We start from the raw sequence: 12,838 nt of genomic DNA, 5'->3' as shown, positions 1-12,838 counted from the left end.
ATGCATTAGTGATAATTTTTCAAAACTCCTTAGATTCTGGATTAGTTCCTGAAGATTGGAGGGTGGCTAATGTAACCCCACTTTTTAAAAAAGGAGGGAGAGAGAAACCGGGGAATTATAGACCGGTTAGTCTGACATCGGCGATAGGGAAAATGCTAGAGTCGGTTATCAAAGATGTTATAACAGCACATTTGGAAAGAGGTGAAATCATCGGACAAAGTCAGCATGGATTTGTGAAAGGAAAATCATGCCTGATGAATCTTATAGAATTTTTTGAAGATGTAACTAGTAGAGTGGATAGGGAAGAGCCAGTGGATGTGGTATATTTAGATTTTCAAAAGGCTTTTGACAAGGTCCCACACGGGAGATTAGTGTGCAAACTTAAAGCACACAGTATTGGGAGGATGGTATTGATGTGGATAGAGAATTGGTTGGCAGACAGGAAGCAAAGAGTGGGAGTAAACGGGACCTTTTCAGAATGGCAGGCAGTGACTAGTGGGGTACCGCAAGGCTCAGTGCTGGGACCCCAGTTGTTTACAATATATATTAATGATTTAGACAAGGGAATTAAATGTAGCATCTCCAAGTTTGTGGATGACACGAAGCTGGGCGGCGGTGTTAGCTGTGAGGAGGATGCTAAAAGGATGCAGGGTGACTTGGATAGGTTAGGTGAGTGGGCAAATTCATGGCAGATGCAATTTAATGTGGATAAATGTGAGGTTATCCACCTTGGTTGCAAGAACAGGAAAACAGATTATTATCTGAATGGTGGCTGATTAGGAAAAGGGGAGATGCAACGAGACCTGGGTGCCATTGTACACCAGTCATTGAAGGTGGGCATGCAGGTACAGCAGGCGGTGAAAAAGACAAATGGTATGTTGGCATTCATAGCAAAAGGATTTGAGTACAGGAGCAGGGAAGTTCTACTGCAGTTGTACAAGGCCTTGGTGAGACCGCACCTAGAATATTGTGTGCAGTTTTGGTCCCCTAATCTGAGGAAAGATGTTCTTGCCATAGAGGGAGTACAGAGAAGGTTCACCAGATTGATTCCTGGGATGGCAGGACTTTCATATGAAGAAAGATTGGATCGACTAGGCTTATACTCACTGGAATTTAGAAGATTGAGGGGGGATCTTATTGAAATGTATAAAGTTCTAAAGGGATTGGACAGGCTAGATGCAGGAAGATTGTTTCCAATGTTGGGGAAGTCCAGAACGAGGGATCACAGTTTAAGGATAAAGGGAAAGCCTTTTAGGACCGAGATGAGGAAAAACTTCTTCACACAGAGAGTGGTGAATCTGTGGAATTCTCGGCCACAGGAAACAGTTGAGGCCGGTTCATTGGCTATATTTAAGAGGAAGTTAGATATGGCCCTTGTGGCTAAAGGGATCAGGGGGTATGGAGAGAAAGCAGGTACAGGGTTCTGAGTTGGATGATCAGCCATGATCATACTGAATGGCGGTGCAGGCTCAAAGGGCCGAATGGCCTACTCCTGCACCTATTTTCTATGTTTCTATGGAGACAGCTTATCTACTGATGTATGTTGTAAACCCACTGACTCTCACAGCTACCTGGACTATACCTCCTCCCACCCTGTCAGCAGTTAAAGTGCCATCCCTTCTTTCAATTCCTCTGTCTCTGCCGTACCTGCTCTCAGGGTGAGGCTTTTCATTCCAGAACAATGGAGATGTCCTCCTTCTTCAAAGAAAGGGGCTTCCCTCCCTCCACCATCAATGCTGCCCTCACCCGCATCTCTTCCTCTTCACACATGGAAAGAAATCACCCAAAACTATACACAGAAACAAAATCCTCTAGTTTAACCTGGCAATGAGAGAGTTGCAACACATAAAGATTCTTGTGTTTCTGGCCTTACCACATCACCTAATTTCCCATCTAATGGGAGAAAGAATTTAGCTGAAATAATAATAGTTCGTTGAGTGGGTCACTATACCTCAATTTATTGGAGAATGAAGCAATTTGTTAGCTATTTTAACCTGTTTGAAATAAAGACCACTGCATTGATCGTCCTTTGTATTTTCTTTCCTCTGTTCCAAAAGCCCCAACATAGAAGAAATGTTCATTCTAAGTACAGAACCAGCAATAAGTAACAATTGATGTAAACAAAACTGATGAAACATACCTTGTGAAGAACCTTCAGTGACCTTAACAATGGTGAAAAAGACCATTAGTTTACTTAATATAATTTTCTTAAGATCTTTGTATTCCTTATGAGAATTCAATGTAACATTACTGAAAGAGAAAAAGAATCAATTGAGCAAAGTGCAGAAATTTTTCAATGTACATTTCTCAATGTAATGTACCTTGTTTCTGTGAATTTCTGGCCTTTCATTGACAGCAGAGCAGTGCCCTCAATGGTCCAGTTTCTGCTCCAATGATGTTTATTATTAAATCACCCATCCCTCTCTCCACCACTGGGATCCTTTTAAAGAAAGCTAAACTTCCTTGATCATCCAGGTCTTTGCCATCATGGCTCAACAGCTGTTTCATATTTATTTCTGAATCGGCACAATTTTTTTTTAAATGTTAAAGGCTCCCCATACAGGTAATCTCTTGTGTATGATGAGCAACTGCTGTTTTGTTGCTCCACTGGCAAAGTCATAACTTAAATGTGTGGTCACAGATACGATAAAATGAGTGGTTGTCTTCAGTGCACCGGTTTCAATGATCTAGGCAGAGTTCAGTGAGGAGACAAGTTCTGGAGCATTGACAAACCTTGATAGATGCACAGTGGAGATTATCCTGACTGGTTGCATCACGGCCTGGTATGGAAACACAAATCCCCAGCAATGGAAAAACCTACCCATAGCTCAGTCCATCACAGGCAAAGCCATCCCGGCACTGAGCGCATCTACAAGGAGCACTACCACATGAACACTTCATCCATCATCAAGGATCCCACCATCCAGTCCCTGCTCTCTCCTCACTGCTGCCATCGAGAAGGAGGTACGGCTGCGTTCCATCCCACTCGGCCAGATTCAGGAACAGTTACTACCCCTCAACCACCAGGTTCATACATCAATGAGGATAACTACACTCACCTCAACACTGAACTGATACCACAACCTATAGACTCACTTTCAAGGAATTTACATCTCCTGCTCTCAATATTATCTATTTATTTGTGTTTCTATTAGCACAGTTTGTCTTCTTTTGCACGTTGGTTATTTGTTACTCTTTGTGTGTCATTGATTCAATTTTATTTCTTTGTTCTGCTATGAATGACTGTAAGAAAATGTAATTTGTGATGACATATACATACTTCGATAATAAATTTACTTTGAAATTTGAATGTCCCAAAAATCTGTCTTTTAATTCCTCCAGTTAGGCTTCTGCCCCTGCTAGAGTCCCAAAACATCCCATGGTGAGGTGACAAATGGCATCCAATCTGACTTCTCATCTGTCGTAGTCTAATTGCAGACATAGATAAGACCTGTTGCAATGGTGCTAATCTATCAGTAAACTGTGACAGCTTCTCTTCCCCTTCCTGTTCTGATCCCCAAGAATCAATACTTGCCCGCTCCTTCTTCTCATCTGCTTGCCGCATTTCCAGCAGAGGTGATAAGATGATGAGAGGCATTGATTGTGTGGATAGTCAGAGGCTTTTCCCCAGGACTGAAATGGCTAGCATGAGAGGGCACAGATTTAAGGTGCTGGGGAGTAGGTACAGAGGAGATGGCAGGGGTAAGTTTTTAAGCAGAGAATGGTGAGTGTGTGGAATGGGCTGCCGGCAACGGTGGTGGAGGCGGATACGATAGGGTCTTTTAAGAGACTCCTGGACAAGTACATGGAGCTCAGAAAAGTAGAGGGCTATGGGTAACCCTAGGTAATTTCTAAGGTAAGGACATGTTCGGCACAGCTTTGTGGGCCGAAGGGCCTGTAATGTGCTGTAGGTTTTCTTTGTTTCTATGTAGATCGCCTGAAAACACAATGTAAGTTTGCACAGGTACACCAGCTCTATTTCTCTCTTGATCTTTTACATCTCCACTCTAATTCACCTGACTACTTGTACTAAATAGAAATAAGCTTCTTTCAGGTGAATAGTGGAAGCAACAAATCTTTGGTGACTGCTACAAGTTCTTTCTTTCTTTCTAGTCAAAGCAGTCTCAGAAACAGTGTGAGATCAACCAAAGTGGACAACAAGCTCAGTGACATTCACCACCTGGCGATGAGCTGCCAATCACTATTTAACAGCGTGCCCTTTTCTCACTGTTACCATCAGGTAGGAGGTACAGAAGCCTGAAGGAACACACTCAGTGATTCAGGAACAGCTTCTTCCCCTCTGCCATCCGATTCCTAAATGGACTTTGAAGCTTTGGACACTACCTCACTTTTTTAATATACAGTATTTCTGTTCTTTCACTTTTTAAAATAATCTATTCAATATACATAATAAATAAATAAATACATCAATTCATTTTATTTATCGTTTCTCTCTCTCTGCTAGATTATGTATTGCATTGAACTTTTGCTGCTAAGTTAACAAATTTCACGTCACATGCCGGTGATAATAAACCCGATTCTGATTCTGAATTGGTTTAGTATCGTCACGTGTACCAAAAAACAGTGAAAAGCTTATCTTGCATACTGCTCAGATAGGTCAAATCATTATACAGTGCTACGAGGCAGAATAATGAGCCATTCAGTTTGGATTGACAACATCTCCTCCACAGCCTCCCTCAGCACAGGTGCACCTTGATACTGTGTGCTTAGCCCCTGCTTTACTCACTTTACACCTATGAATGTGATGCCAAGCACAGCTCCAATGCCATATTCAAGTTTGCTGATGTCATCACTGTCATTGGCCGAATCAAAGGTGGTGATAATTCAGCATATAGGAGGGAGATTGAGAATTTAGCTGAGTGGTGTCACAACAACAACCTCAGCAAGACCAAAGAGCTGATCATTGACCTGGAGGCCCATGAACCAGTCCATACTGGGGGAATCAGAGGTCTACAACTTGGTGTTATTATTTCTGAGGATCTGGCCTGGGCCCAGCATGAGACAATAAGAAACCATTACAGATGGGGTCTCACCTGTGGATGTAGTTGACCAGGTTACACTGCTGCCCATCCACTCGAACTTGTCCATTGGAGATCACGTTGTACCCAATTCCCGGTTCCTTGCGGACTTTGATGGTGTTCCCCAGCAAGTGGAAATGCGACTTCTGCAAGCTGAGCAGCAGGTCGATGGGCAGAACGACAATCTCACAGTCAACGGCAGAGGGAAGATCTGGCAACTGAGCAGCTGCAGAGCTCGTCAGCAAGGACCCAGAACAATTCACAGACATGGCAGCAGGCAGAACCGAAACACGTATAGACGTGGAGCTCCAGGTCAAAGAAACACCAGATCAGGCAGATAGTGATTTAAAAACAACCCTAGGTGTAATCCAAAGCAGCTTTATTATTCTCCAATAGTAATAAAGATAATGGATGCAAATGAGTCAACCCTCTCCACATTGAACAGGCTCGCCCAAGAACAGCCCATTCCAGTGGAACCAGACTAAGCGGTTACAACCTGTCTGACACACAGACTGCTTTAAAGACTATCCCTTTTCTCGAGGTGGTGATATTTGCATGTGGTAAGGGCAGGGTTGTAAACTTATTTTCCTCTTTTTGACCGCAGTTGGAATGCTGCACGTCGCTCTGATCTCCCTGTGTCATCCCATGACGGATAAAGATCGCTGGGGGGGGAGGAGGGGAGGAAGGCAGCAGTGCATTATGAAGAGATGTTCAACAAATAAAGCTCATATTTTGTTTGATTAACTGATAGAAATTGGAAAACGAAAGGTGACAACATGGATGGGTGCACAACTGTAACAGTTCACAGACACCAACCACTATGATGTTTCCCTGAGTTACAGTGTCAAGGCAAAGCTGTTGATCATTCAGGACTGAGCCTAGAATAAAAACCTTCAGTCAGAGGTTGAACAACGTCTAGAATTCCTGAGGACTCAGTCAACCAGTATATCCCCAACAGTCACTCAATTGAAAACAAAAGCCACCTGGTTAGTTTAGGAGAGTTGTGCTGAGGTAAATCTGTCATATACAACAGGTACAGTAAAGAACTTTGTTTTGCATGCCACTTGTACAGATAATGGCATCACATCACTACTTTGAAGTGGCGTAGGAAAAAACGATGAAAGAATACAGAGTAAAGTGCAGTTCCAGAGAAAGTGAAGTGCAGGCAAACAATAAACTGTAAGGCCACGACAAGGTAAATTGTGAGGTCAAGAGTCCGTCTTATCGTACTAGAGGACCATTCAAAAATAGTCTTATAACAGAGGGATCGTAGCTGTCCTCGCGCCTAGTGGTACGTGCTTTCAGGTTTTTCTATCTTCCACTCAATGGGAGGGGGAGAAGAGAGCATTCTGGGGTGAGTGGGGTCTTTGATTATGGTGATTTCTTTACTAAGGCAGTGAGAAGTGTGAACAAACTCTATGGAGAGAGGGGCTTAGTTTCAGTGATGTGTTAACCTGTGCCTGCAACTTTGCAGTTTCCTGTGGCATTGGACAGAGCAGTTACGTGACCAAGTCATGATGTATCCAGACAGGATGCTTTCTACGGTGCACCTAAAGAAATTGTGAGGGTTAACCGGGACATCTTGAATTTCAACCTTGCACTCAAGGTCAGTAAGAACAAGGAATCGATTGTGGACTTCTGGAAGGGGAAGTTGATGGAACACAGACTAGTCCTCATCAAGAGGTCAATAGCGGAAAGGGTGAGCTGTTTCTAGTTCCTGGCTGTCAATATCTCAGATCTATCCTGGGCCCAACATATTGATGCAATTAGGAAGAAGGTAGGCCAGCAGTTATATTTCATTAGGAGTCTGAGGAAATTTGGCATGTTACCAAACATTCTAGCAAATTTCTACTGATATGCAGCGAAGACAATTCTAAGTGGTTGCATCACCATCTGATACGGAGGGACCTATTCACAGGATCAGAAAAAGCTGCAGAGTGCTATAAACTCAGCCAGCTCCATCATGGGCACTAGCCTCCCTACCAATGACATCTTCAATAGTGTGTGTGTGTGTGTGTGTGTGTGTGTGTGTGTGTGTGTGTGTGTGTGTGTGTGTGTGTGTGTGTGTGTGTGTGTGTGTGTGTGTGTGTGTGTGTGTGTGTGTGTGTGTGTGTGCGCCCTTAACTCCTGGTGGAGCTGCCATGACAAGCTTTTTGCACCGATCTGTTTGGTGATTGCTCATCGTACGGCGTGTCTTGGGCATCTGAAACCTGGCGGAGCCCATCCCTCTCCGGGTTTTTTGGAGCCCGCTGGATTTGACCTCGGAAGCCTTCAATCTGAAGTCTGGCGCTGATGCCACTACGCCACCAGCCAGCATCTTCAATAGACGATGTCCATCATTAGGAAGACTCCATCTTCCTCTCAACCCACCATCCCTGAACACCACAAACCTCCCTACTCCTCAGACACTACCAATCCCATTCTCCCCTCCAATCCCAGTTCTCATCTCTGCCGGGTCTTCTCCATTCGCTCTGACATTCCCCTCTCTGAGGCAGAACGTTCTGTTCTCAATAACAGCCTCACTTTTGTCCCCCTGCACCCACACCTCAGCGAGTTCTGAGCCCGCCATGACGCTGAGCTTTTCTTCCCCCACCTGCATAGTAATCTGGTGTACTGACCTCTATCTTGCTGAGGCCTAGCACCAACTCTCAGACACCTCCTCCTACTTACCCCTCAAACAGGACCCCACTAAGGAACACCAGGCCATTGTCTCCCACACCATCACTGACATCAGCTCTGGGGATCCCCCATCCACTGCCACCAACCTCATTGTTCCCACACCTCACACCTCCTGTTTCTACCTCCTACTCAAGATCCACAAATCGGCTTGTCCAGGTAGGCCCATTGTTTCATCTTGTTCCTGCCCCACTGAATTCATATCTGCATATGTCAGCTCTGTCTTATCCCCATTAGTTCAGTCCTTTCCTACCTACATCCATGACACTTCACATGTTCTGGATCTTTTCAATGATTTCAAGTTCCCTGGCCCCCATCATCTTATTTTCACTGTGGCTGTCCAGTGAATTTAATACCATCCCCCACCAGGAAGGCCTCAAAGCTCTCTGTATCTTTCTGGACACCAGACCCAACCAGTTCTCCTCCACCACCACTCTCCTCCGCCTAGCCGCAAGGTTCTGGGATTTCAGACTCAAATTCTCAGCACCAATTATGCTCCTTCATTGATCCATTTTAGAAATGTGTGCAATGACAATACTTTGCAAAAGTTTATCACTCCACAAATATACAACCATCCCAAGTACAGGTAATGTACTAACAGTAAGATAGAAATTCAAGGGATACAGAGATCATCATTTACCTTTCTTCAGCAGTCTCTCAATTCTGAGAGTGACTTGTGTTTGCATGGTCCTGAGTGGGAATTGTAGTCTCTTGCAATGATGGTGGTTAACAGGGTAGGATGGTGGTAAATTGGGAGGCAGTGTACCCACGTTGCAGTTTATGCGTGGCTTTAAGGTTCTCATTACTCTCCCCAATGCTCCTTGTCTACTGGTCATGCGCCAGAGAATCTCAGGCTGCGATTTCAAGTAGGCTTGGAGATGATTCCTCCACCTGCTTGGTAATCTATCTGCACAAGAGCTCAGTGTACATGGCTTCAGGAGTTTGGTGTCAGGCACATGATGAACAAGTTCACAAAGTTGCTCAAATTGGTGCTGTAATCTTCCACACTATTGACTGAGAATCACGGTGGTATAAGGAAGAGGCCACTTGTCCCATCATGTCCCACTCAGTTTTCAATTGAGTATCCCAGTCAATACCATTTCCCCAGTCTTCAGTGGATTCCCATAATTTAATTTTCTCTCAAGTGCCTCTCCAATTCTCCTTTCAAAAATATAAATTGACCACATTTCTGATCATTGTTAGAAGCGATGAAATCCAGCTAAATTACTGCCCTATTGTCTTGTTTATTACTTATTGTAATGCCTGCACTGTTTTGTGCACTTTATGCAGTCCTGGGTAGCTCTGTAGTCTAGTGTACTTTTTTTTCTGTGTTGTTTTTACGTAGTTCAGTCTAGTTTTTGTACTGTTTCATGTAGCACCATGGTCCTGAAAAACCTCTCATTTTTACTATGCACTGTACCAGCAGTTATGGTTGAAATGACAATAAAAAGTGACTTGACTTGACTTGACTTGAATATTTGAGAAATTAAGATCTCCCACCACGACAACCCTGTTATTATTACACCTTTCCAGAATCTGTCTCCCTATCTGCTCCTCGATGTCCCTGTTACTATAGGGTGGTCTATAAAAACCCAGTAGAGTTATTGGCCCCCTTCCTGTTCCTAACTTCCACCCACAGAGACTCCGTATACAATCCCTCCATGACTTCCTCCTTTTCTGCAGTCGTGACACTATCTCTGATCAGCAGTGCCACGCCCCCACCTCTTTTGCCTCCCTCCCTGTCCTTTCTGAAACATCTGAAACCCGGCACTTGAAGTAACCATTCCTGTCCCTGAGCCATCCAAGTCTCTGTAATGGCCACCACATCATAGCGCCACCTAAGCTCATCTGCTTTGTTCATGATGCTTTTTGCATTAAAATAGACCCATCTCAAACCATCGGTCTGAGTGCGTCCCTTCTCTATTACCTGCCTAGCCTCCCTCTCACACCGTCTACAAGCTTTCTCTATTTGTAAGCCAACAACCCCTTCCTCCGTCTCTTCAGTTCGGTTCCCACCCCCCAGCAATTCTAGTTTAAACTCTCCCCAGTAGCCTTAGCAAACCTCCCTGCCAGGATATTGGTCCCCTTGGATTCAAGTGCAACCTGTCCTTTTAGTACAGGTATTGCCTGCCCCAAAAGAGGTCCCAGTGATCCAGAAATCTGAATCCCTGACCCCTGCTCCAATCCCTCAGCCACGCATTTATCCTCCACCTCACTCTATTCCTATACTCACTGTCACGTGGCACAGGCAGTAATCCCGAGATTACTACCTTTGTGGTCCTGCTTCTCAGCTTCTTTCCTAACTCCCTGTAGTCTGTTTTCAGAACCTCCTCCCATGTCGTTGGTACCAATATGCACCACGACCTCTGACTGCTCACCTTCCTACTTCAGGATATTGTGGACACAATCTGAAACATCCCGGACCCTGGCACCTAGGAGGCAGACTACCATCTGAGTTTCTTTCCTGCGTCCGCAGAATCGCCTGTCTGAACCCCTGACTATAGATCCCCTATTACTACTGCCTTCCTCTTCCTTTCCCTACCCTTCTGAGCTTCAGGGCCAGACTCTGTGCCAGAGGCGTGGCCACTGTTGTTTCCCCCAGGTAGGGCATCCCCCCCCAACAGTACTCAAACACGAGTACGTATTGTCAAGGGGGACAGCCACTGGGGTATTCTCTAGTACCTGCTTCTTGCCCTTCCCTCTCCTGACTGTTACCCACTTATCTGTCTCCTGAGGCCCCAGTGTGACTACTTGCCTATAGCTCCTCTCTGTCACCTCCTCACTCTCCCTGACCAGATGAAGATTATTGAGCTGCATCTCCAGTTCCCCAACTCAGTCCCTCAGGAGCTGCAGCTCGTCGCACCTGGTGCAGATATTTCATTAAATATCTAGACGGGATAAACTCCTGTTAAGATGGCAGCACAGGCAAGTGCAGGTGCCTCTCGGAGGCCAACAAAAGGTGCCTTTTTCCTTTGCAGAATTAGTTTTTTTATGATCCAAAGACAATTCTACTCTAAGAACATCGGGTATTGCAGAGCTACTCCGTCAGTGAGCTGCTCGTTGATAGGGGTAACTGGACTGGTGTCGGCAGTGGAGCCGGCCAAGGGGGTGGGTGGGGAGCCAACCTGGCTGCAGACCGTGTTGCTGCCACTACTCAGGAGCAGATTGTCTCAGATGCTTCACTTGCGATCGCCAGTCTCTGTTGGACATTGCTAATGTAAGTTGCCAAAGGCCTGGTACCCTTGTCTGGTGGAGGAGACAGTCGACAAAGGAGCTGTGTGGCCTCAGTTGCAGTGAGAACTAGGCCGCAAGCCTTGGGCGTGCCGGCTGCTGCAGGCCAAGTGAGAGATACGGAAGCCCTACTGAGTTCATCTGGGGCCTGGCCTCACCCGTCGGTGCTGCCCTCCCGTGTTCATATGGTTAATGATAAGCTGGATTGCGTGCATCTGTACACGGTCAAGAGACTGCACCATCGATTACTGGACATTGTTGCTCAGGGTATTGGCCTATATATGATTTTTTTCGAGTGAATATGCTCAATATTTTGAATTAGGTTACTGGCTATTTTTGAATGTTTGCTTGCAATTTGGAATGCTCTGCACCTTGGCCCCAGAGGAATGCTGTCTTGTTCAGCTGTATCTATGCATGGTTTGAATGATAGTTAAACTTGATTTGATCTTAAAGGAGCATGCTTTGGTTTCATTCCCTCTTTAGTGGCCAGGGTTCCTGACAGCATTAAAGCTACAAGGGAATACCTCAGATCTGAGGGCCAAAAAGGAGCAGAGATTCTTCCCCTCAGCTGCAGTGCATCCTGTTAATCCCCTCAAAGATCAGATCCCACTGCAGTGCTCCTATCTTCTTGATATCCCCCTCAGCTCCACATCACCTTCTGCATTTGGAGCTCCCTAGCATCACCAGCACCACCTCCCCTAATCATTTCAAGACCTTTGCAAATCTCTGTGACCTCTCCAATATGACATGAACTATTCTTCTTCTGCACCCTTTTTCCTTCCCTTGTCACCTCCCTGCAAGTACAAGGTCCAATTTCAAACAATTTCCCTTCTATTATAGAGATTTAATTCAATCATTGTCAGGCAGAGGCCAATAAAACATATTTATAAATGTATAATCATAACTGTCTTTGAAGCACTGATTACCTCCAAAGTAACATCCTCAGTAAAATATAAATACTTTGCAAATTTAAATTTGGGACATAAAATAAATTTGGGATCCAGGAATTGACACAAAGTTGGTAGAAATTAGAGCTTTTACTGGAGGGTCATGGTCAGGATTGGAAGCCAGTGGGGAGCTGCAAGTATCGGGACAGGGTCAGCTATTCTGTCCTGTATATTGGAAATGTGGATGATAATGTGCTTGCCACACTCAGTAAGCTTTCAGTTGACATCAGGATTGATGGTATGGTGGACAATGAAGGTTAAAGAGTCATAGACGTTGGAAACGGGCCCGTCACCCCGACTGTGTTGCCCTGCAAGCTAGTCCCATCAGTCTGCATTTGACCCATTGCCCTCTAAAGCCCTGTACCTTCCCATGTTCTTACCCTTTAAATGTTACTAATGTGTCCACATCAACCTCTATTTCTGGCAGCTCGTTCAAAATATGCACAACCCTTTGTGTGAAGAAGCTGACCCCTACGTCCCTATTAAATCTCTGAGCTTAGGCCTCTAGCCTCTTGTTTTAAGCACCTTCTCACTGGGGAAAAGACTATGTGCTTTCACCCCGTCTATGCCCTTCAACTTCGTTTAAATTTATTGTCATTCAACGGTGCACATGTATACCGCCAGATGAAACAAAGTTCCTCCAGACCAAGGTGCACAACAGAGTACATATAACTCACACACAACACATACAACAGAAATAAATTAACAAATAATAAGGTGCATTTGTGACACGTCCAAAAGTAGATAGAATATGCTACTGGTGCTTCATACGTGATGAGACCTGGATTGTAGCAAGCAGTTCAGTAGTCTGATGGAAGAAGCTGTTTCCAATCCTAACGGTCCTTGTCCTAGAACTATGATACCTCTTGTCTGACAGTAGGGGGTCAAAGAGATTATTGGATGGATGGGAAGGGTTATTGACGTGCTCAGGGCACTGTGCCTGCA

The 12,838-nt window shown here is 44.9% G+C and overlaps 1 protein-coding gene across 1 annotated transcript in view; it reads right to left on the bottom strand.

The window, feature by feature from the left end:
- Positions 1-12,838, bottom strand: part of LOC140726884 (mesenteric estrogen-dependent adipogenesis protein-like) — a 42,582-nt gene that overhangs the window by 15,038 nt on the left and 14,706 nt on the right. The window contains exons 2-3 of the mRNA XM_073043848.1: positions 5,055-5,396; positions 2,141-2,250 (exon numbers count right to left, since the gene is read on the bottom strand). Coding sequence (XP_072899949.1) covers positions 2,141-2,250; positions 5,055-5,308 — 364 coding nt within the window. The 5' untranslated portion in view covers positions 5,309-5,396. The remainder of the gene's footprint in view (positions 1-2,140; positions 2,251-5,054; positions 5,397-12,838) is intronic.

This window comes from Hemitrygon akajei, chromosome 4 (assembly GCF_048418815.1).
Source record: "Hemitrygon akajei chromosome 4, sHemAka1.3, whole genome shotgun sequence".
Lineage (NCBI taxonomy): Eukaryota > Metazoa > Chordata > Chondrichthyes > Myliobatiformes > Dasyatidae > Hemitrygon > Hemitrygon akajei.
Note: the sequence above shows the minus strand (reverse complement) of the source record. Positions and strands in the feature narration are given on the sequence as shown.